At 34.7% G+C, this 21,038-nt stretch overlaps 1 protein-coding gene across 1 annotated transcript in view; it reads right to left on the bottom strand.

Annotated features, from left to right (window-relative positions):
• The window catches only part of LOC150082017 (RNA-binding protein 41-like), a 75,284-nt gene extending 58,850 nt beyond the window's left edge, over positions 1-16,434 (bottom strand). The window contains exons 1-3 of the mRNA XM_090379910.1: positions 16,204-16,434; positions 14,711-14,878; positions 2,779-2,968 (exon numbers count right to left, since the gene is read on the bottom strand). Coding sequence (XP_090236036.1) covers positions 2,779-2,968; positions 14,711-14,878; positions 16,204-16,376 — 531 coding nt within the window. The 5' untranslated portion in view covers positions 16,377-16,434. The remainder of the gene's footprint in view (positions 1-2,778; positions 2,969-14,710; positions 14,879-16,203) is intronic.
• Positions 16,435-21,038: the final 4,604 nt, after the last annotated feature.

Here is a 21,038-nt window from a genome sequence, read left to right as displayed (position 1 = left end):
TGCAGTCCATCTTAGAATCTTTCCAGTAATCCCAACATGTATCAGCTTATACAGTAACCTCTCATGAGGGACTGAGTCAAATGCCTTGCTAAAATCCAAATAAACTATGTCAAAATTGTTCCCTACATCCACCTCATGAGTAACTGTGTCAAAATAGCTTATCAGGTTAATTAAACATGCACTTAAACAGAAAGTTAAACATAAAGACATGAACAACATGTCTTTCTCAATGCTGATGCCACACTCAATGTGGAAGCCATCATTTGTTTAATAGCCATGTTCAAAGAAGTGATTTCAGATTCCACAAGCAAGGCCATAATCGAGGTTAAAGCACGAGCTATTGTCGATTCCAATTCCATCAAAGAGTCTTCAGCCATTATCAATAGCAATGCAGTTATGCTTGTAGTGATATCTAACAAATCCTCTTTCTGGCCTTCGCTTACAGAATCCTCACTGGAAAATTCATTTGCTGCCTTTTGTTGAAAATGAAAACATCATTTGCCAACTCTATTTCATGCCTGTTTCAAAATTCCAAATTGATTTCAGAAAAATCTAATTTTCTGATATAAACTTGTTGAACAATTGCTGGGAAATGAACAAAACCCTCCTACCTTTTAAAAAGAAGTATACCAGTTACACATCATAACTGGAAAGAAAGCAGTTTTGTTTTCACATATGCTTTACAAAGTCTATCATATTAAAGTCTATGGACTTGAACGTTGAGTACTTGTAGCAACTTGTGGGATTGCTATATTCTCTTAAAGTCAACTGATCATTTTTTTTTTTATTTACTTCCCCAACTTTTCTTTACTTCTTGTGGAGAACAGATAAACTTAAGCTGTATTTAATAATAATAAAAGAAATACTAATTAACATTTAGTGTTTTATTTGCAATACTCAATAATGTGAAAGTAGCAATGACTTTTTTTTGAAAATGAATATGTAACAAATTTTCCACTGTTAATCATTGGCCAGTATCAATACCATATCACAAGTTATGGTGAGTGGGAGGATGAAAGGCAGGGCTGTACCTCAGCAAATGACATCTTTTTTCCATGTATCAATTTCCTCAAGGTAATCTATCACCAATGACCTATCATCAAGGTAACCTATCACCAGTAGCACATTACTGAATTTTATTTGCAATGAGAAAAAAAAATACTTAAAAAAGAGAAGAGAGAGGAAATTTTCAGCTACAGCTTTCCAAAATATCAACTGACACAAATTCTGCATTTATAAAATAACTTTATAATAAAAACAGCCTATTTTCTATTAAGATATTTTCCTAAAAAAGTCATTCAAATGAAACTGAAAAAGTTTAAAGTTGTATTTTGCAAACAATAAGGAAACTATTCTTATCAATCTTCAATGTAATCCCATTACATATGAATCACTTTTCCATCATTGCACTAATGCCTGGAATACACAGGGGAAATTTTGTGGTTGGCATTAAAACAATTTGTGCACTGCTACTTTTATTTCTTTATCTGAGAAGTTACTTCCTCTTAGTGTATCTTTTAGCAGTCAAAAAAAAGGTGTTAATCACATGGAGCTAGGTCTCTGGTAGGCGCCTCCGTAGCCAGGTGGGCAGGAGCAGCAGTGCGTAGCACACGCTTCTTGATTAGACTGGGGTTCGAGCCCGTGACTACCAAATACGGCGGATGCGGAAACGTCAGGAAATGACCACCGCATATTCCCGGAGAAATATGGCCTTAGTTGCTAATGCTCCTAAAAACCAAATGATAACAACAACAGGTCTCTGGTAATAGAGGATGAAATAATATTTCAAATTTTATTTCCTATATCTGATTCACTGTATAATGGATGGTGCGAGTATGAATGTTATCATGCAACAGTATCATACCACACACACCTGAGCAAACCATGGCATTTCTTTGGAATTATTGGCTTCAAATGGTTCAGAGGCACATCAGTATTTGTCACTTATCACGATTCCTCCTTTCTCTAGATAACATTGCAGAATCTCTCATTTATGATCCCAGAATACAGTGTGCAGGACTTTCCTGCCTGATTGAAGAAAGCTTGGATACAGCTTTCTTCAATCGAGGTAATGATGTACAGAGCCACTCTGAAATTGTACATTTGCTTTCCAGTGTGTAATGATGCACTCAGGATTCATCTCTGCACACTGTGTCCTTAGAAGGTGTCTTTTTTTTTTGTGCTCATATTGTCCAAAAAGCACGGAACACATTAGGTCATCATTCCTTCAGCTCTGGTGTTAAACACCATGAAATCCATTGGATACTCATGTTTTGCAACTTCTCACTGATAACATGCATTCAACCAGCATTAGTCTTGCATCAAGGCAATTTCTTCAATAGTAATGTAATGGGGTTTCTTGTATGAGTTCTTCCACTGCTGTATGACTTCTGGTGTCATGACATGATGTACTTGCCTGGTCATGAAGGATCCTCACCACTTTCAATAATTATTCAATGACTCACACACTTGCTGTTGTTCACCATACTGAGCTAAATTTCAGCAGGTTTTATTCCTTCTATATTCAAAAATTGGATTAACATATTGCATCTCTATCTTTGCACATACGTACAAGGGTGCTGACATCTTGAAAATTTACTGTTTCCAAATAATGCCAGCAGATAGCACCATGCAGGTACTTAGTGTTGATTTCAAGGTTTTCATTTGAATGACCTTTGTATATTTCTTCTTTCCCTATGATACACATCCTAAAAGTGAAAGAAAAAAAACAAAACAAAATAATTTTAATATTTATCTTTGAGTTTAATATCTCCATACCTGCATACCAGCATTATGTAAGTATAAATTCACTTCCTCTTCATTAAGTCCACACTGCCTTAATTCTTCTTTCTTTTCTTCTATCTTCTCTGTACTGACAAAATCACTAAGTGAGTGAGTTCCAGATACTGCTTCTGTTAAAGGTGTGTAAGAAGTAGAATGATAAAACTGACGATGTTGCTCAAACTGTCTGAAGTATAAAACAAAGAAGAAAAATCATTAGTAAGCTAATATTTATTAAAATTCTGATGCACAGAAAAACTCTAAAAATATTTTATAACATATTTACAAAAACATCCAAAATGTGATTTGTTTTTATGCTTTTTTCTATTATATAACCCATGTCTATGTGTTTGTTTGTTTTCTTGAGAATTTTTTGGGCACATTAGCATCTATGGCCATAGTGTGCTGTATATGTGGTAACTAATAAAATGATTCAGTCTAAGACTAGAGAAATCTATCCTTGAACTGGATAATTTAAAGTCTTAAAACATTTTCACTCTTCTAAAAATGATTACTGTATATTACTATCTAAAGGAGATGATATACAGTAATCATTTTTAGCAAGGTAAAAATGTTTGAGACATTTATTTCATGCAAAAAGTGCAGTAATATAAGTGGAAGTTAGTTTGTGTCTGGAGTGAGAAGGTTCTAGCATTCTCTTGAAAATTTTGTATACATTCAGTTTATATGCCAGTTACATACGCCAGTTTATGGTTCAAGGGTTGGCTTGATACTTTGAAGCTTATTATTATAATAAGCTTCAAAGTATGATTTTGCCAAATTGGGTACCACTAAAATGTGCATTTTTTTCTGGATCACTGGTGTATTGTTATTGTTATTTTTTTTAGGAGCATTAGCAACTAAGGCCATATTGCTCCGGGGATACGCGGTGGTCATTCCCTGACCTTTCCGCATCCTCTGTATTTGGTGGTGACGGGCTCGAACCCCAGTCTAATCAAGAAGCGTGTGTTACGCACTGCTGCTTCTGCCCACCTGGCTACGGAGGCACCCATTGGTGTATAGTCTTGAGTTGGAACCTTCCACTTGTCATCAGATGGGAAGACAGCCAATTGGGCAACTTTGTTAGCTAGCTCATTGCCTGAGGTCCAACAGAAGCATATGCTTTTCCTATTTTCAGTTAAGTTATTCAACAAGGTGATTATTTCCTTTAAAACTGGGTGAATGGTGTTCACAGCATTTGTCAGAGTTTGGAGTGCACTTAATGAGTCTGAAAAAATTATACTCTTTTGGAATGTCAGAGGACTCTATATACTTCAGGGCTATCTGAACTGCTATTAGTACAGTAGAAAATATATTAAGCTTATTGGTAGCTGATAGCCCAATGCAATGTTTGGGGAAACTGCTATTCCAACAAGGGCATTGTTCTTTGATCCATCTGTAGGCAATGTATTATAGTTGGGGAACTAATCTACTACTGTGTAGTAAAGCTGTAAGAAATTTTTTATGTGGTGTTGATTTTTTGCATTTATGCAGTAAATCACATGGAGATGGACCCATCTTACAAAACTGGAGTAGTATTCTCAACATTCTCAAAAGTCAGGTTAAGTCTGCTAACAGTTGTTTATTCTCAGGCTAGAGGTTGATTAATAGTAGGATGGTTTTGGAATAGGGTGGATTGAGGCTGCTGTGTGCAGCTGCTGAAAAGTTGCACCTTTGAAAATGGACAAGTTTTTGGAAAATTGACTTTTTTTTTTTTTTTTTTACTTAATTATGATATTAAATAGTTTTAATTGTCCTAATCATATATGTTAGCTAAATTCAAGAATAGCCTTTATTATTAATAATTTTGGCACAAACACTTATAACTAGTAAATTGCAGTGTATGTTTTGTTTGTTTGTTTTGATTTTATTGGCGCATTAGCTACTAAGGCTATAATGCACCAATGCAGTGTATGCATTGTAGTAATTAACTGCAGTCTCTTAAATTGTAGTAAATAGTTCAAAGGCCATTAAGATAAATCTGCATGGCAGAAATCATATAGATTAACCGATTTTTGTATTCAGCAAAGTATCTAAAAAGTCAGCAGCATTACTTAGAAATGCAATAATGCAGTACACACAACCTAGGAATAGTGTGACATTGTTACACTCTTATCTCTTAGTTTGTGTGGTATTTTTAAATTAAATTTTGACTAAAATCATGTCTCAAACAAGAACAGCAAAGCAAAAAACTCAAAGTGGGGAATGCTTTGGCTTGGAAGAGGGCTATTGATGGTGGTTCTTTTAAAAATGACAGTGTGCTATTCATTGCCTTTTTGTGGAGCTCTGTAGTGGGACATGATATAGCCAATGGCAGATGTTTGTTGTTATTTGGTTTTTAGGAGCATTAGCAACTAAGGCCATATTGCTCGGGGGATATGCGTTGGTCATTCCCTGACCTTTCCGCATCCTCCGTATTTGGTGGTGACGGGCTCGAACCCCGGTATAATCAAGAAGTGTATGCTACGCACTGCTGCTCTTTCCCACCTGGCTACGGAAGCGCCTATGGCAGATGTCTTTGAGGACTTTCATTACATTGAGTGTGAGGAGATTAAGTACCAATTTAACACTCTGACTGGCTAACATGAGGTTTTGAAGAATAGCGTTGATGTCTCCGATGAAATTAAAAAGAGGGAAACATCAAGAACTCATCTGCACAGCAAAATGCTGGTGACTACATTTGTACATCACATGACGGATACAACAAAATCCTCCACGGCAGAAAATGCAAGTCCCACAGAAGTAGCTATTGTCATTGACTCTACTGTAAGCGGAGCAGAAATATATTTTGCAAAAAGTTAGACGGAATATATTTAACTCACTTTGCTGAATGGTATATTTTCTTGAATATACAAGTAGCAGATTGTAATATTAACATTAATAGCTATTCAAACCTGCTGCTACTGCCTCTAGGGCAGGGGTCGGCAACCTTTTTTGAGTGAAGAGCCATTTTTGATCTAATTTAAAAAAAAAAAAAAAGAGAATCTGAAGAACCACACCTCAGCTCAAGAAGTGGGGGGAGGAAATTTTTGAAGAAATGGAAGAGTGGGAAGGTGTTTTATTAAAAAAATATATATTACATAATTTATAATATACATTATATATATATATATTTTTTTTTTTTTTCAAATATCATTTATTAATACTGAAAAAAATGTAACAAACATCCAATTAGGTACGAATTAGTGTGACATTTGCTGCTGAACTTCTTGAGCAAGTCTCTCAACATTAGGCGAGTATGCCGTAATTTTCATCTTTAAACGTGCTGAGAGAGAGACATTGTTCAAACAGTTTCTTGATTTATTTTTAATATAGTTCATGTTCAAAAATATTTGCCGGCAGAAATACATCGAACCAAAAACTGAGAGAAGTCTAAATGCAAATATTTTCAAATTTATATACTTGTCCAGTAAGCTACTTCACGCATCGAACACAATTTGGTCTTGCATTTTCAACTTATCTATCGACGTATTTTTTGTGTAGAATTTCCCTCTCCAAATCCTCAATTTGAGTTTTAAGGCATTTTAGTCTTGCACTCTAGTACATGTCCTTGATTTTTAAGTCCTCTAACTCCATTTCAAATTGTGCTTCATGTGAGCTAAAAGTTAAAGAGCCACAGTTACATGTTCAAAGAGTTGCATGTGGCTCGCGGGTCTGCAACCTGCAAGAGCTGCTGGGAGTCATCATGGAACAAGTAAATACATGGGCTGTGTTAGGTTAACTAAGTGTTTCATTAGCATTAGCAGAGGCTATGATGCAAGAAAGCAAGCTTATTTTAGGAAGGATGGAGAGTTGCTAGAACGAGTACAGAGAAGGGCAACAAGATTGGTGAGAGGAACAAAGGGGTGCACTTATGAAGAAAGGCTTAAATTCTTCAAGTTGAAGCATCTGGAGACTAGGCACCTGCAAGGTGATCTGATTGAGGTGTATAAGGCCCTGAATGGTTTGAGCAGGCTCAATGCTGACGGATACTTCTGCTTGCTCAGACTAAGAACCTGAGGGGACATAGATTCAAATTGAGGAAAGACAGTTGTAGAATAGATATGCAGAAGTTTGCCTTTAGCCAACGGGTAGTTGATTGCTGGAACAGACTTCCATCTGCTGTTGTGGAAGTTGATAGCTTAAATAAATTTAAGGCTGAACTAAACAAACATTTGGAGTGACTGGATGGGTGGAAGGGGTTTTTTTTTTTTTTTTTGGCTGATGCTGTATAAGCTTGCTTTCTTGCATCATATGCCTCAACTAATGCTAATGCTAATAAACTATATTTTTAATTTCATGCGCTATATGTAAAAAAAAAAAAAGTAAAGTGCAGCCATTATCAACCCACTGCAGGATGGAAGCCTCCTCAACAATTCATGTTGAGGGAAATGGACCATAATCTGCCACGCTGGTCCGGTGCGGGTTGGCAGATCGACCGTATTCAGCAGTCAGGGGCTTGAACCCCGGTCTACTCAAAGAGCGTGTGCTACTGCACTCCCGCTCCTGCCCACTCGGCTACGGAGGCCTTGAGTGGTTATTAAATGCCCACTCGGCTACGGAGGCCTGTGCTATATGAGTGGTTATTAAATATAGTAATTAATTTTAATGGAAAATAACCATGTAACATCCTTCCCTAACTAACAAAGCAATATTTTATTTCTTAACTTTTGCAGAGCATCAAAAATTAAGTCTTATAGACCACTGAATGGGAACTTTTGAGTAAAAGGTTCCCATTCGATGGTCCTTTACAAATTTTTAAAAAAAAAAAAAATTCTAAATACATCTCACTATTGTCTTAAAACTACTAGAACTTAAAGAGAAAACGAATGAATAATCTACAGTCAGAAGCAATCCTTCTGTAACTAAAAATACCAACTGAATGTTTGCTTTCTTGCATCATTTGCCACTACTAACAACAATAAAAACATCAATCAAGTAAACAGTGCTGCAAAATACTACATAAAATGCAAGTTTAAATATTCCACTAGACTAAAATATAAAACATATTTAACAAATTTATATCCTTTATTTGTTGTTCTGATATTTGATTATTTGATGTTTTTTTTGGGGGGGGCGAGGGAGGATGCGGCAAAATTTTTATTTCTTTTAACTACAGCGCAACCCCCAATATAACATGGGCATTCAGAGACAACTTTAACATCGTGTCATAACCAAAATGTGTTAAAATAAAATTTTATTTTGTTAAAATAAAAAAAATTGGTCAAAAACTATAAAATTGGTCAACTGTAAAAAAAATTGGTCAAAAACTATAAAATTGGTCAACTGTAAAAAAAATTTGATCAATTGTTTTTTTACAGTTTTTTAACATGGATAAACAATGATCAAAAGACAATGATCTATTAGGCAAGCATTTTTTTATAAGCAAATTTCATTTAGCAAGTTGTTTTCCTTTTATGTTTATTATTTTGCCATTGGTGGCTGAAATGGGTTAAACATTTTAAATGGCAAATGCTCCATCATTGGAGTTTTTTTTTTTTTTTTTAAATGCTATACTTTAAAATAAATAAAAATATTTATTTTAAATTTCAATATTTTAAACAGCAATGCTTCATATACTTAAAAAATAAAATTTCTAAATTCTCACTTTCTAATAACAATCTCATATTTTCAAATGAGAAATTTTCACAGGAAATCCAATCCAATTTATAGTATACTACACAAGATATACTACCAATATCTCTCTATTACAGAAGATTTAGGAGAAGGCCGGTTGGCCTGCCTCCCTAAAATCCACTCATGCACACCTTCTCGATGGTAAGCCCTGTTACGTCACTTAGGTGCCAACGAACGTGTAGAGTGGTTCTCTTCAAGATGCCTGGTCAGCGTGAAGAGGAAAAGACCAAACCCTCCAGCATATGACAGCACGAGAAAACAAATGGCCCTCAGTCTCCAGCAGCTTTCACTCTCCCTCTTACAGCAGCGAGAGGATCAGAGTGGAAGCAGAGGGTGCTAAAAATCTCTGGGTACGACCAGACTGCCATGCATGGAAACTGAACTTGGCCTGTTATAACGTAAGATCACTCATCGGTGAAGACAGGATATTAGAGCTGGAAAAGGAATTAGAAAATGTGAATTGGAATATCATTGGTTTGGCTGAAACAAGAAGAAATTAATCACTTATAAGTTTATCAAGTGGAAATCTGCTGTACACCAATGGAAACAGTGAAAGGAGAGAAGGTGGAGTTGGGTTTCTGGTCCATAAAGATTTAAAAAGTAACATTTTGGAATTCAAAAGTACATCACCAAGGGTGTCAAGACTAATACTCAAGATTTCTAAGAGGTACAAGCTAAAGATTATAATGATTTATCCACCAACATCGAGCCATGATGATTGAAGAAATGTACACCGAAATTGAGAGTCTTCTAGATGAGCAGAAAACTCACTACACTATTATTATGGGGGACTTCAATGCTAAGGTTGGAAAAAGACAAAACAGCACAGAAAGGGAAACAATAGGAAATTTTGGAATTGGTGAAAGAAATGAAAGAGGTGAAAGACTTGTGGAATTTTCAGAATCTCAAGGACTGTCAGTAATGAACACTTTTTTCAAGAAAAGGGTGAACAGAAAGTGGACATGGAAGAGTCCAAATGGATTAACTACTAATGAAATCGACTTCATCCTCACTAACAGAAGATATATTGTGAATGATGTTACAGTCCTGAATAAGGTAAATGTTGGAAGTGATCACAGAATGGTAAGATGTACACTTTATATAGATGTAGGAAAGGAAAGGAAAAAACTGACTCGAGTAAATAATACAAAGGTTTTTGAGATAACAGAAGAGGAGAAAAAGCAGTATGTACTGGAACTTAAGAACAAGTTTGAGCTTCTGCAGACTGCTCAGGACCAAGATATCAACGAGGAATATTACAACTTTCTGAAAGTGATCAAGCCCAAGAAACCTATAGGGAAAAAGAAATCCAAAGAAGAAAAAATTAGTCAAGAAACACTTGTCATGATGAACCAAAGACAAGAAATGAAGAGCAAGAAAAACACTGACAGGGAGAAAATTGAGTATACAGTCTGTCCTCGTATAGCACGATAGTTGTTCCTAGAAACCCTCGTGCAATATAAACAACAGGCCCTATGGGAAAAGTGGGGTTAGGTGCCGACCACCCAAGACTGAACACACATTTGGAACCAAAACATTACCAAACACAATATATAATCGGGTAATTTTAATCGTTATAAAATACTTACGTATTTTATAATGATTAAAATACGTAATAAAAAAATATAATATATTTTTTATTATAATATAATAAATATATTTTATTATTTATTATATTATAATAAAGTATTTTTAGTATTTTTAATGCTAAAAAAGTATTTTTTACGAATAAAATACGTATTTTATTCATAAAAAAATTATATTAAATAAAATAGTCGTAATAAAATACTTACGTATTTTATTTTATATCCGTAAATATTTATAAAATAGTCGTAATAAAATAATTATGTATTTTATTACGTAATAAAATATTGCTAATGCTTTTGCTTCTATCGTAAGCAAACTTGTTTTTTGTTTGATTTTCTATCCAAACAGATGACAGCCGTTCCATCTCTTCCAATTCTTGTGTCTTAATCTAATGGATTTTAATTACACTTTGAGTTATTCCCGCTATGAAAGTTGTTTTTATTTTCTCCGCATTCTTTGTAATTCTCGGCGTTGCCTCATTTAGGTCTGTAGCACTTGCAATATCACATGGTCTTTCATTTCGCTCAAAGCGTTTCACAATTTCATATTTTTTTCTCTATCGACAGAGGCGGGCTCGCCATAAGCCTTACCCGGGAAATCCCGGTGTGCCGGAGACCGGTGTGATTTTGGCCATAAACTGTAGTATGAGGCCACTATAAATTTTAAAGGGTAAGAATTTTTGACTCAGTCCGCCTCTGTTTATCGATATTGCTTTTTTCTCTTTCTCTCTCTCTCTCTCTCTCTCTCTCTCTCTCTCTGAATCTGCAGTGTCTTCGCCAGGACGCTTCCCTTTCACACCTTTTAAGTAATATTTTACTAATTTTTAGGGAATAAAGCGCAATTACAAAACGAGGAGGCACACTTAATACACATAAACAAAGCTGCGGCGTGTAGCAACTGAATAAACAACACCGTAAAGGCCGAGATACACTATTAACACCCCACATTTTACTAAAGCACATTTCTGGGGGTTACTACCATAAAACAATAAAAACAATTTCCAGTTTTGTTTCTGCTAGTGGAATCTGTTATAAACTGGTAGTAAACTCCACCTAATTGCATTTGCGATTATATCGATAGCTGGAATTGTGTTGGTTTTTACGTTATTATGGCGAAATGTGTTTCCCCTTCACTGATATAAAACACATAAATACATTTTCAGAATCTTCTTCATTCCTATCGTGTTGCATTCTGTTGGGGTGATTCCGCGTTCGACTGCCATTTCTTGTAAACACAAAGGCGAATCATGCATAAGCGAATTCGGTTCGTGTTATATAAGATCCCCTATTTATAAATCATGTATGATCGAATTCGTGTAATGTAAACACGTGTTATACGAGGACCGACTGTACTGAGTTATGCAAAGCCATTAGAAAGAGGCTCAGAGAGGACAAAAGAAGATTTAATACAAGAAAAGTAGAACAAGCATTAAGGGAAAACAAAGGATTTAAATCAGCAGCCATGAGCAGTAATACAGAAAGACAAATGATATTAAAACTGAAGAATAGCAATGGTGTACTTATAAACAGCAGAGAAGGCATAATTCAAATAGCAGAAGACTACTATAGAGAATTATACAAGGAGCGAGGGAATGATACCAGCAGTGAGGAAGATGGATTGCAAAGTAGCAACACATACGACATACCCGATATTCTTCCTGATGAGGTAGAACATGCATTGAAGAAAATGAAGAATCAGAAAGCCCCGGGGGAAGATGAAGTTACTGTAGAGTTGTTAAAATTGGGAGGAAGAGACATAACACAAAAACTGGCAAGGCTCTTCACAAAGTGCATTACAAAAGGTGTGACGCCTAAGCAGTGGAATAATGCAATCATAGTTTTGCTGCATAAGAAAGGAGATAAATCAGAAATTGGAAATTATAGTCCAATTATCTTGTTATCCCACATCTACAAGTTGTTCACAAGGGTCATTACTAACAGATTAGAAAGAATACTTGATGAGAATCAACCGAAAGAGCAAGCTGGCTTTAGGACAGGATTCTCAACTATGGATCACCTTCACGTAATATCACAGCTAATGGAGAAAGCAAATGAATATAAAACACCATTATGCCTGGCATTTGTGGATTATGAAAAGGTATTTGACTCCATACAGCATAAGGCAATGTTTCGGGCACTGGAAAGCAAAGGCATAGATACCCCATATATTATGATTTTGAAGAAAATATATGAGAGTGCTACCTCCTTTATTAGACTAGACAAAGACAGTAGGAAATTTAAAATCGAGAAAGGAGTTCGACAAGGAGACACAATATCTCCGAAGCTGTTTACTGCTGCCCTTGAGGAAGCTTTCAGAAGATTAGACTGGTCACAGAAAGGAGTCAATGTGAACGGAGAGTACCTAAACCATTTACGATGTGCAGATGACATTGTGGTCATAAGCCACGATCCCAAAAAATTAGAGGAAAATCTTAATCAGTTATGCACAGTTACTAAGGATTTTGGACTAAAGATGAATATGACTAAAACAAAAGTAATGATGAACAAGTATACCACAGAAAGGGAAATAATGATTGAAGGGGCAGTAATTGAAAAGGTGGAGTCATATACCTATCTGGGACAAGTTATTAGCTGTAATAATGATAAATGGCTGGAAGTCAAGAGAAGAATAAATTTTGGATGGATAGCATTCAGGAAATATAGTCACATACTGAAGAGCAATATCCCAGTTTGTCTGAAATGTAAAATAATCAACCAATGTATACTCCCCACCATGACTTATGGAAGCGAAACTTGGGCACTCACCAAAAGAATGGAAGAGAAGCTGAGAACTACACAGCAAAGAATGGAACGAATTATATTGGGAATCAGACTGTTATATAAGAAGAGAAATACATGGATTAGGCAGCAAACTCAAGTAAAGGACATTCTTATCAAAACTAAAGAACTAAAATGGTCTTGGGCAGGACACATAGCTCGAAGACATGATGACAGATGGACTAAGAAAATAACAGAATGATATCCAAGAGGAGCTAGTAGAAAACCTGGAAGACAAAGGCGGAGATGGATAGATGAAATTCATGAGTTTTTGGGTAGTAAATGGATGGCCAGTACTCAAAACAGAAGGAACTGGAAATTTGCTGGAGAGGCCTTCATTCTGCAGTGGATTGAAAATGGCTGTAAAGTAAAGTAAAGGACATTCTTATCAAAACTAAAGAACTAAAATGGTCTTGGGCAGGACACATAGCTCGAAGACATGATGACAGATGGACTAAGAAAATAACAGAATGATATCCAAGAGGAGCTAGAAGAAAACCTGGAAGACAAAGGCGGAGATGGATAGATGAAATTCATGAGTTTTTGGGTAGTAAATGGATGGCCAGTACTCAAAACAGAAGGAACTGGAAAGTTGCTGGAGAGGCCTTCATTCTGCAGTGGATTGAAAATGGCTGATGATGATGACACAAGAAGGAAATAAGGAACACAAGTCACATAATCAGAAGCACATAACCGAATCTGTCATAGCTTAGTGGTCAAACACAAGAGTTAAAAAAAAAAAAAAAGTAACATGGCCAAGTTACAATCAGGATCAGACTGTGACCCTCAACCATCCAAGAATGTACTACTTTGAATTATAAAAAATGCAAGTGATTTCTACAGTACTGCAGTATAATTATGGAGAATATTAACTGTGGTCAGTAGTAGCAACTTATATACAAAATTGTTCATCAATCCATGCACACTGAATTTTATATCTTTAGCGGTTTCTGCCATTCTAAATGAGATTTCATTCTTGAAAAGAATGTCACATGATGTTGTTTACAGAAATTTTTAACTGAATATATCACAACTGACAAATATGATAACTAGTTTCTCTTTCCCATTTCAGATGAAAATGTTCAATTTTTGAAAGTGTCCCAAATATGCAATTAATGTTTCATTGATGTATTTTTTATTGCATCTCTAATTGAGTCAAGCCAAGGAAGTACATTAAGTAATTACTCTTGGATAGCTACCATTTTTTATAAAAAAAATGTCTCACTGAGAATATGTACTATAGAAGAATATCAAATAACTCAGTAGTCTACACTTTGGAAGTCATGGCAGTAGCTGGTTCTTTATGCAGTGTATAGAGTTTGCTTCTGCTATATTGTAAAATAGGGTTTTTGCATAAACTGCATCTTTTTATGTCCCTCTTGGGGATATGATCATACTTGTGTTATATCCCAAACCACAGTATATCAAGGTTGCTCTGTATTTAAAATATAATTTACATTACATTACAATATTTTGTAATCTTTTGTAATTGTATGGCCAGATGAATAAATTTCATACTTCCTCAAAAAAAAAAAAAAAAAAAAAAAAAAAAAAAGGAAAAAAAAAAAAAAAAGCAAAAAGCCAGGACTAGAAGGAAACAAGGTAATTAGAACTTAAAATTTTAGCACTATTAATAAATGAAAGTAGCCATTGTATCTTTTATAAATTAACAGTTATTTTGTGATTTTAATTTTATAATTATTAATGGTGTCATTGTATAAAAAGTAATTTGTATTTATTTATTTTTTATACTAGAAAAATATGGTATTTCAGCACTTTGGCTTAAAGACATTTTTTTGAACAAAATATCATTATAACAGTGAACCCTTTGCCAGATCAAAAATAAAGAGGAAAAAACCCTTCAAAAATTTCAAGTAAATCATATGTTTCATATGTAAATGAACAAGCAAAATTTTAACTAAAATTATTTCTTAAATAATGTTACTTACTTTGTAAGTGTTAATTCAGTGTCTAGCTGCTTATCTAATAACTTTTTTAACTGACGTTCTGATTCAGTCTCAGTTCCTAATTCTCCCTCTATTTCTAGACCATGGAGACTCATCCCTTCTGGAGCCATTCTTATCGTGCCTTTGCTATTATAACGTGCAGGCGTTCCTCTGAAATTATGGAAAATGATTTCAGAAAATACTTATTCTAACAAAATTTTTGATAAGGCTAGTTAGGAAACTGTTTTTTTTCTTTCTTACATTTCTAAATGGTAAAAATCCACAAAAGTAAATTCACTACAAAAAGATAATCAATTCACCATTAACCGAAAACAACATGAAAATAAAAATAAGTAATTATATCTCAAGAAACAAAAGTATGTGATCATGACACACAGTACAAAGTAGTAGGAACAAACCAAATATATTACTAAAGTGCATCTTGAAAAATGTATAGAGATGAAAGTCATCAGATCTTGAGAGGCATGGGATGGATAGACAGATAGCGACCTTAAAGTTGAAAAAACACTTAACTCCACACAATAAACAAATAAAATTAGACTTTATTTATTCCTAATTATAGTACAATGACTATAAAATAAGTTGAAAATAACTAGATAATCCTCTAATAGGGCATCATTTTGAACCCTCTGTGGGCTTCAATATCAAGTCAAAAGAAAGCAAAATAGAAGAGTGGATAATACAAGTTTTAAAACCCAAAATACATGGTGGTCTTAAAGCCCTTATCATTTCCATATTTTTCTTTCAGGTAGCATTTTTAGATACTGTTAAGAAGCATGGTCAGTAAGAGATTCTTTTTTTTTTTGTTTCTGATGGCTAACACAAGTTCTTGTAGTACAGAAGAGCCACTTGAGTGCATGCTCACAAACATTCTGAATGGAAAAACCCAGAAAGGGGTGCAACAGGACTTTTCTGCAAATTTTATTCACAAAGTCCCTCCTACAATGACAATACTCCAATAGGAAGAGAAGCTGTCTATTTGTCAATGAGCCTAGTAATGATAAAGAGCAAAACAAAATCGCATGTGCAGGTTTTCTAATAACAGTACGTATTTGGAAATTAGCCATCTGCATGGAGACTTAACTGAGGTGCATAAGGCATTAAATGGGTTCAGTAAATTAAATGTTGATAGCATCTTTATTCTTGCTCGAGCAACACAAACGGGGGGGGGGACATTCATTTAAAATTAAATGGATGGCTTTAAAACCGTTCTGTTGAAGGTTACCTTCAGCCAGAAATAACTGATTATTGGAATATAGTGTTGGGGGTAGGGGCAAATGAGGTGAATCCATAATCTTATTTCCTAACATCAATTTGCCAATAATAAATTTTTGACTAAAACCGACTTTAATTTTGCTTTTATTGCCTTATAATGAGTTGTTATAATTTTCAATTCCGCTAAGCAGAATCATATCCACTCATTTGGTATGCTTCCAAACACTCCGTTAAAATGTTTAAAAAATAAATAAAATTACCTAGGAACATCTATTCTTGAACTGGTAGATGCAACTTTTCTCATGATTGTAAAGTGAATGGTCAGAAAATGAAAGGACGTCAAGACAAACCAGGTTTGCTGCCTAAAGCATATAATCCAAAAGCGACCGACCTTGTTTACGAGTTTCAGTGTCTTCAGGTGACACTTAAACATAAAGTATGTTACTACTCAGTGGCTTAAATGTTTCACCTAAAAATTAAGAATTTCCGTTTCTTCTAAGAATTTTCCGTTTCATTAAGGGGACAATTGCACTATATACACACACCACTATATATAACTATAAGCAGCCCACAGAATGAAAAATCATATTGCTACTCTGCAGACATGGGCCAAAAATCACGTATTAGTTATAGTCACAATTAACGATATCTGTGAAAACCAGTGTTGCCAACTCTTAATAATATTTCCCGCTAGCCGCATACTCAAAATCCGCTATTTTTAACACTTAACCCGCCAAATTTTTTAAATTTTCATTTGTTTGTACTTTGTAGTGAATAAAAACAAACAAACAAATAGTATATATAAATAGTTATTTATTTTCTGTTTTTAATATAAAATCAATATCTAAAAATCTAAATTAATTTCGAAATTCAATATCTCCTCATCATATGCTTCTTGTGTACCTATTTTGCGAAGCACTTCTTCAGGTAAAACAATTTTTACAACACTTTTCAACTCTTTTGAGCCCGTATCGTACTGATAAGATTGCATTAACGATGCCAACACTCATTCTGTTGCGTGTTTTGTTTTTTACTAGATTTAAGTTGCTGAATATTCTTTCCACATCTGCATTGGATAATGGCAAAATTAAAATACCCAATGCAAATTAGCTAATTTCTTTAAATGGATTTTCACCGCTTGCATCTGGATATTTCTAAACTTCTGACCAAAACTTCATTGTATTGTTGATGTTTTCTCATTTAACAAGAGTAATGTTTATATACTGTGGCTCATTTTTTTTTCAATTTGATTCAAAAGATTTGTTTACTCTTTGTACTTCAGATAAGATAGGTTTTAAAAATAAAATATACGCTAAATTACTTTCATCTTTGAACATTGAATAAAGAAGTTGTGCAGTATAACGTTTGTCAGTCAAACGAGTTATTTCAAAATGGGCTTTTATTTCAATATACTGTTCTAAAATTCTTGTTATAGCAACTTCAATGGATAATCACCTTGTTTGACACGAATGAACTATCTTTTTCGGATCTGCACCATCGTTTATGGCCCTTTATAAATATTTAAATTGATTTTGTCAGCTAGTGGATTTACTAAACCAATTATAAGTTTCAGCTATCATGAATTCTAGACTTCTAGGGAATATTTCGAGGGTTGCATGAGATACTGCTAATTGCAAAGAATGACATACGCATTTAATTAATATCAATTTCGGTACATCGGACTTCAAATGTGTATAAACGCTGTTATTAACTCCAATCATAACGCTAGCATTATCTGTCCCAATGCCCACAAATTATTTAAATTCTGGTTTAAATCGTTTCAGCTAATTCTTAATATTATTTTTGGTATATTGTAATTATGGAAGGTAGATTAAATGATACTGAAAACAGACTGGCTCTGATGCCGTAGCCTAGTGGTCAGGCGCTCGGGTGCATAAGTACACGTGCCTTGAGTGACCGGGGTTCAAGCCCGTGACTGCTGAATACGGTACTGTTTCTTGTATTCTGTGTATCTTGTAAACTCCTCTGACCGTTTGGTCGTCCCGGATATATACACAGAAAATTTATTAAAGGAAGTTTAAAATTTTCCAGCGTTATTTTTTTTTTAATTGAATTTGAAATATTTTCAGCGTTACATTGATCTAATTCTACAAGAGCTAAGAATGTAGAAACTCTTTTATCGAATTGCTCATCATAATACACAATTGCAATACCTAATAGTTTTGTTACACTAATATCGTTTGATTCATCTAGTAACAAACTATAATTTGAAAAGCCATTGAGCACTGACTATAATAAATCTTTCTGAAAGTGGGGGTGTAGGATATATTTTATAACGCCGTTGCATTTTGTTCGATGAATTTTTAAAGTTTTGGCTGTTTGATCTTGGAATGCATTCTTACATAATTCACCAAGGTGGTCTATTGCCAGTATTGACGGGTGAGCACAAACAAACAAACTTCACTTTGCTTCAGCTTCCACTGTTTGTAAATTCTTGGTGGGAAAATTTAATTTAGATTGGTTGCCTGATCTATTAGGTGAAAATGGTTCTTCTACTGACTTAATATGTTTGAAAGTTTTTAAATGACTTTTAATGTTATGTCGGTAATTCGGATCGCATTTCTTGGAAGCCAATCAAATACGACGAATAAAAATTATTCAATGCCATTTCTTCGCGGTTTCAAAAAAAGGCGTCATTAGAATTTTTCCCACATTTTTAGATTTGATTCAACAATTAAAGCTATGACCCAACAGTCAGGTCGTTTGACCGCGGGCGTAACTACGTAAAATTGTTGGGGTTCTCCTCAGGGAAATTCCAGAATAATATAAAACCGATTCTTCGCTTAAAAAAAAAAAAAACAAAAAAAAACTATGAAATATGATATCCCTACTATGTTTACGATGTATATCGATAAAACATTTCAATTATGAAATATTTTTATTGTTAATTAAATAATTACTTGAACAATTAATTTAATATTTGTTAAATAAATATTTCTTAATTTAAATGTTACATTGCCAAAATATATAAAATGCTAAACATTTATACTCTTCCCGCTAAAAAATCCGCTATCCGCTATTTCATATTTTAATCCGCTAAACCTGAAGCAATTCCGCTAAATCTAGCGGGAAAACCGCTAAAATGGCAACACTGGTGAAAACTATCTGCTGCTAAATCACCGTTTACTTGTAACGAATACCATGCGTCTCGCTAGTCTAGCGGTTTTCATTCGGGATGCCGCGGCATCCTAGAATGCCGCAACAATGTTCCAGGGGGTTCCATATAATTTGGGTTTAAGTTACTTAAACTTGTTTTTTTTTTTTTAATTTATATATTTATTTCATTATAAAAAGGTGTACGGTATCTTTTTAATTTTGTGGTCATGATGCTTATTTAGTACCTCTATAAAGAATAAATATATATATATATATATATATATATATATATATATATATATATAAAATATAGAAAATTAATAAATAAATAACTTATGTAAAGTAAACTAAACAAAACAAGAACTAATTAATGCCATCTACCATAGCTACCAGCTTATCCAATATGAAATATATTTTACCTATTTTACTAATTGTACTTAAACTATACAAAAAATATATAATATTATTTGTTTTATTTTTACTTTTACTTTGACCAATGATCATCCTTTACTAGGTTTGGCCTCGTGGACCAGTTATGGCTATTATAGGGTTATCACTTAAACGCTGCTTGCAGGCGGCGGACCTCACAATATGATGGAGTGAACCAAATGTGACATGTGGGCTGCAGGTTGGATACCCCTGACTTAATAACCTACAGTGGCTAATCGTTTGGAAATCGATAATTTGAAACAAAAACTTCTTTTTTTTTTCCCCTCGGTGTTTGCGGTTTTCATACAAATTGTAACCGAAGACAGATTTGGTTACCATGAATATATAACTTTGGCTACATTGGCCACTAGCAATTGCCTGCATACGTGTACCCGGTAACACGTGATACTGATGAAGTCATATCTGACTTAATGTGTCTAAGTTTGCAAATGATAAGTTTTGCAAACAAAGGTTTTCAGGTTGATTTATGACCGTAATCAGTGTATGCTCTTGCAATTGATCTAGGAAAATTAGCCATCTGAGATGAGAAGTGGAAATTGAAGTTTAATATTGAGGAAGGATGGTTGAGAGATAGATGTGCGGAAATTGCCTATAGTCAGTGGGTAGTTGATTGTTGAAACAAACTTCTTCTGTATGATGTGGCAGTGGTAGTTTGAATAAATTCAAGGAAGACCTAGACAAACTATTTGAGGGAAAGGACAGCTAATATGAGAAGTACTTTTTTTTTGTTGGTGCTGTATAAGTTAGCTTTCTTGCATTATTTCCACTACTATTAATGAACCCCAGTTGCCAGTTCTCAGCCCATCTGACTGTTCAGCTAGACCTGCTAGGAAATCGCTTCAGCGTGCCTGCACCTCCTGACCCCAAGCCGAAGTTGATACCCAAGAGAAAATTATCACCAAGTTAGAAACAGGTATACCGCTCTCGAAAAAAAGCTACCTGGGAAAATGTTCTCACCACCACTGGAAACACTGACCCTTGGGGAGTAATATATCGCATTACCACCAACAAACTTCTCAGTGGGGTAGTTGTCAGCACAAACATTAGCCCTCAAGACACTATACCACTACCTGAGATCACTCCATCAACAATATTTTAAACGCCCTCTTCCTGGAAGGGGCTGACCCACAAACAGCCAGCCAAAGAGAAATATGTCAACAAAATGATGACTGCTCTACTAACCACATGGAAACATCATTTACCATTGACGAGCTGCAGTAGGCCCTGCTTAGAATGAAAGATAAGAAATATTCAGGAGCAGACCTGATCGAAACGGAGACCCTAAAGAAAGTCGCCCAAGTTAATCCACATCTTCTCTAGGAATTATTCAACAAATGACTTGGACCAATAAATTCCCAGACGACTGGAAGCTGGCGAATATCAATCTCATCGTCAAAAGCGCCACTAGGCCACCTGTCCTGCCAGCCAATCGTGCTGCTTTCAGTAATTGGCAAACTGCTGGAGCACTTCCTTCTACCCATACGGGAACTCCGCTCTTCCAACGCCAATGTTCTTCTAACAACCAATT

This window comes from Mastigoproctus giganteus, chromosome 8, assembly GCF_048544385.1.
Source record: "Mastigoproctus giganteus isolate SK-2022 chromosome 8, ASM4854438v1, whole genome shotgun sequence".
Lineage (NCBI taxonomy): Eukaryota > Metazoa > Arthropoda > Arachnida > Uropygi > Thelyphonidae > Mastigoproctus > Mastigoproctus giganteus.
This window is presented reverse-complemented; position numbering and strand designations above follow the sequence as displayed.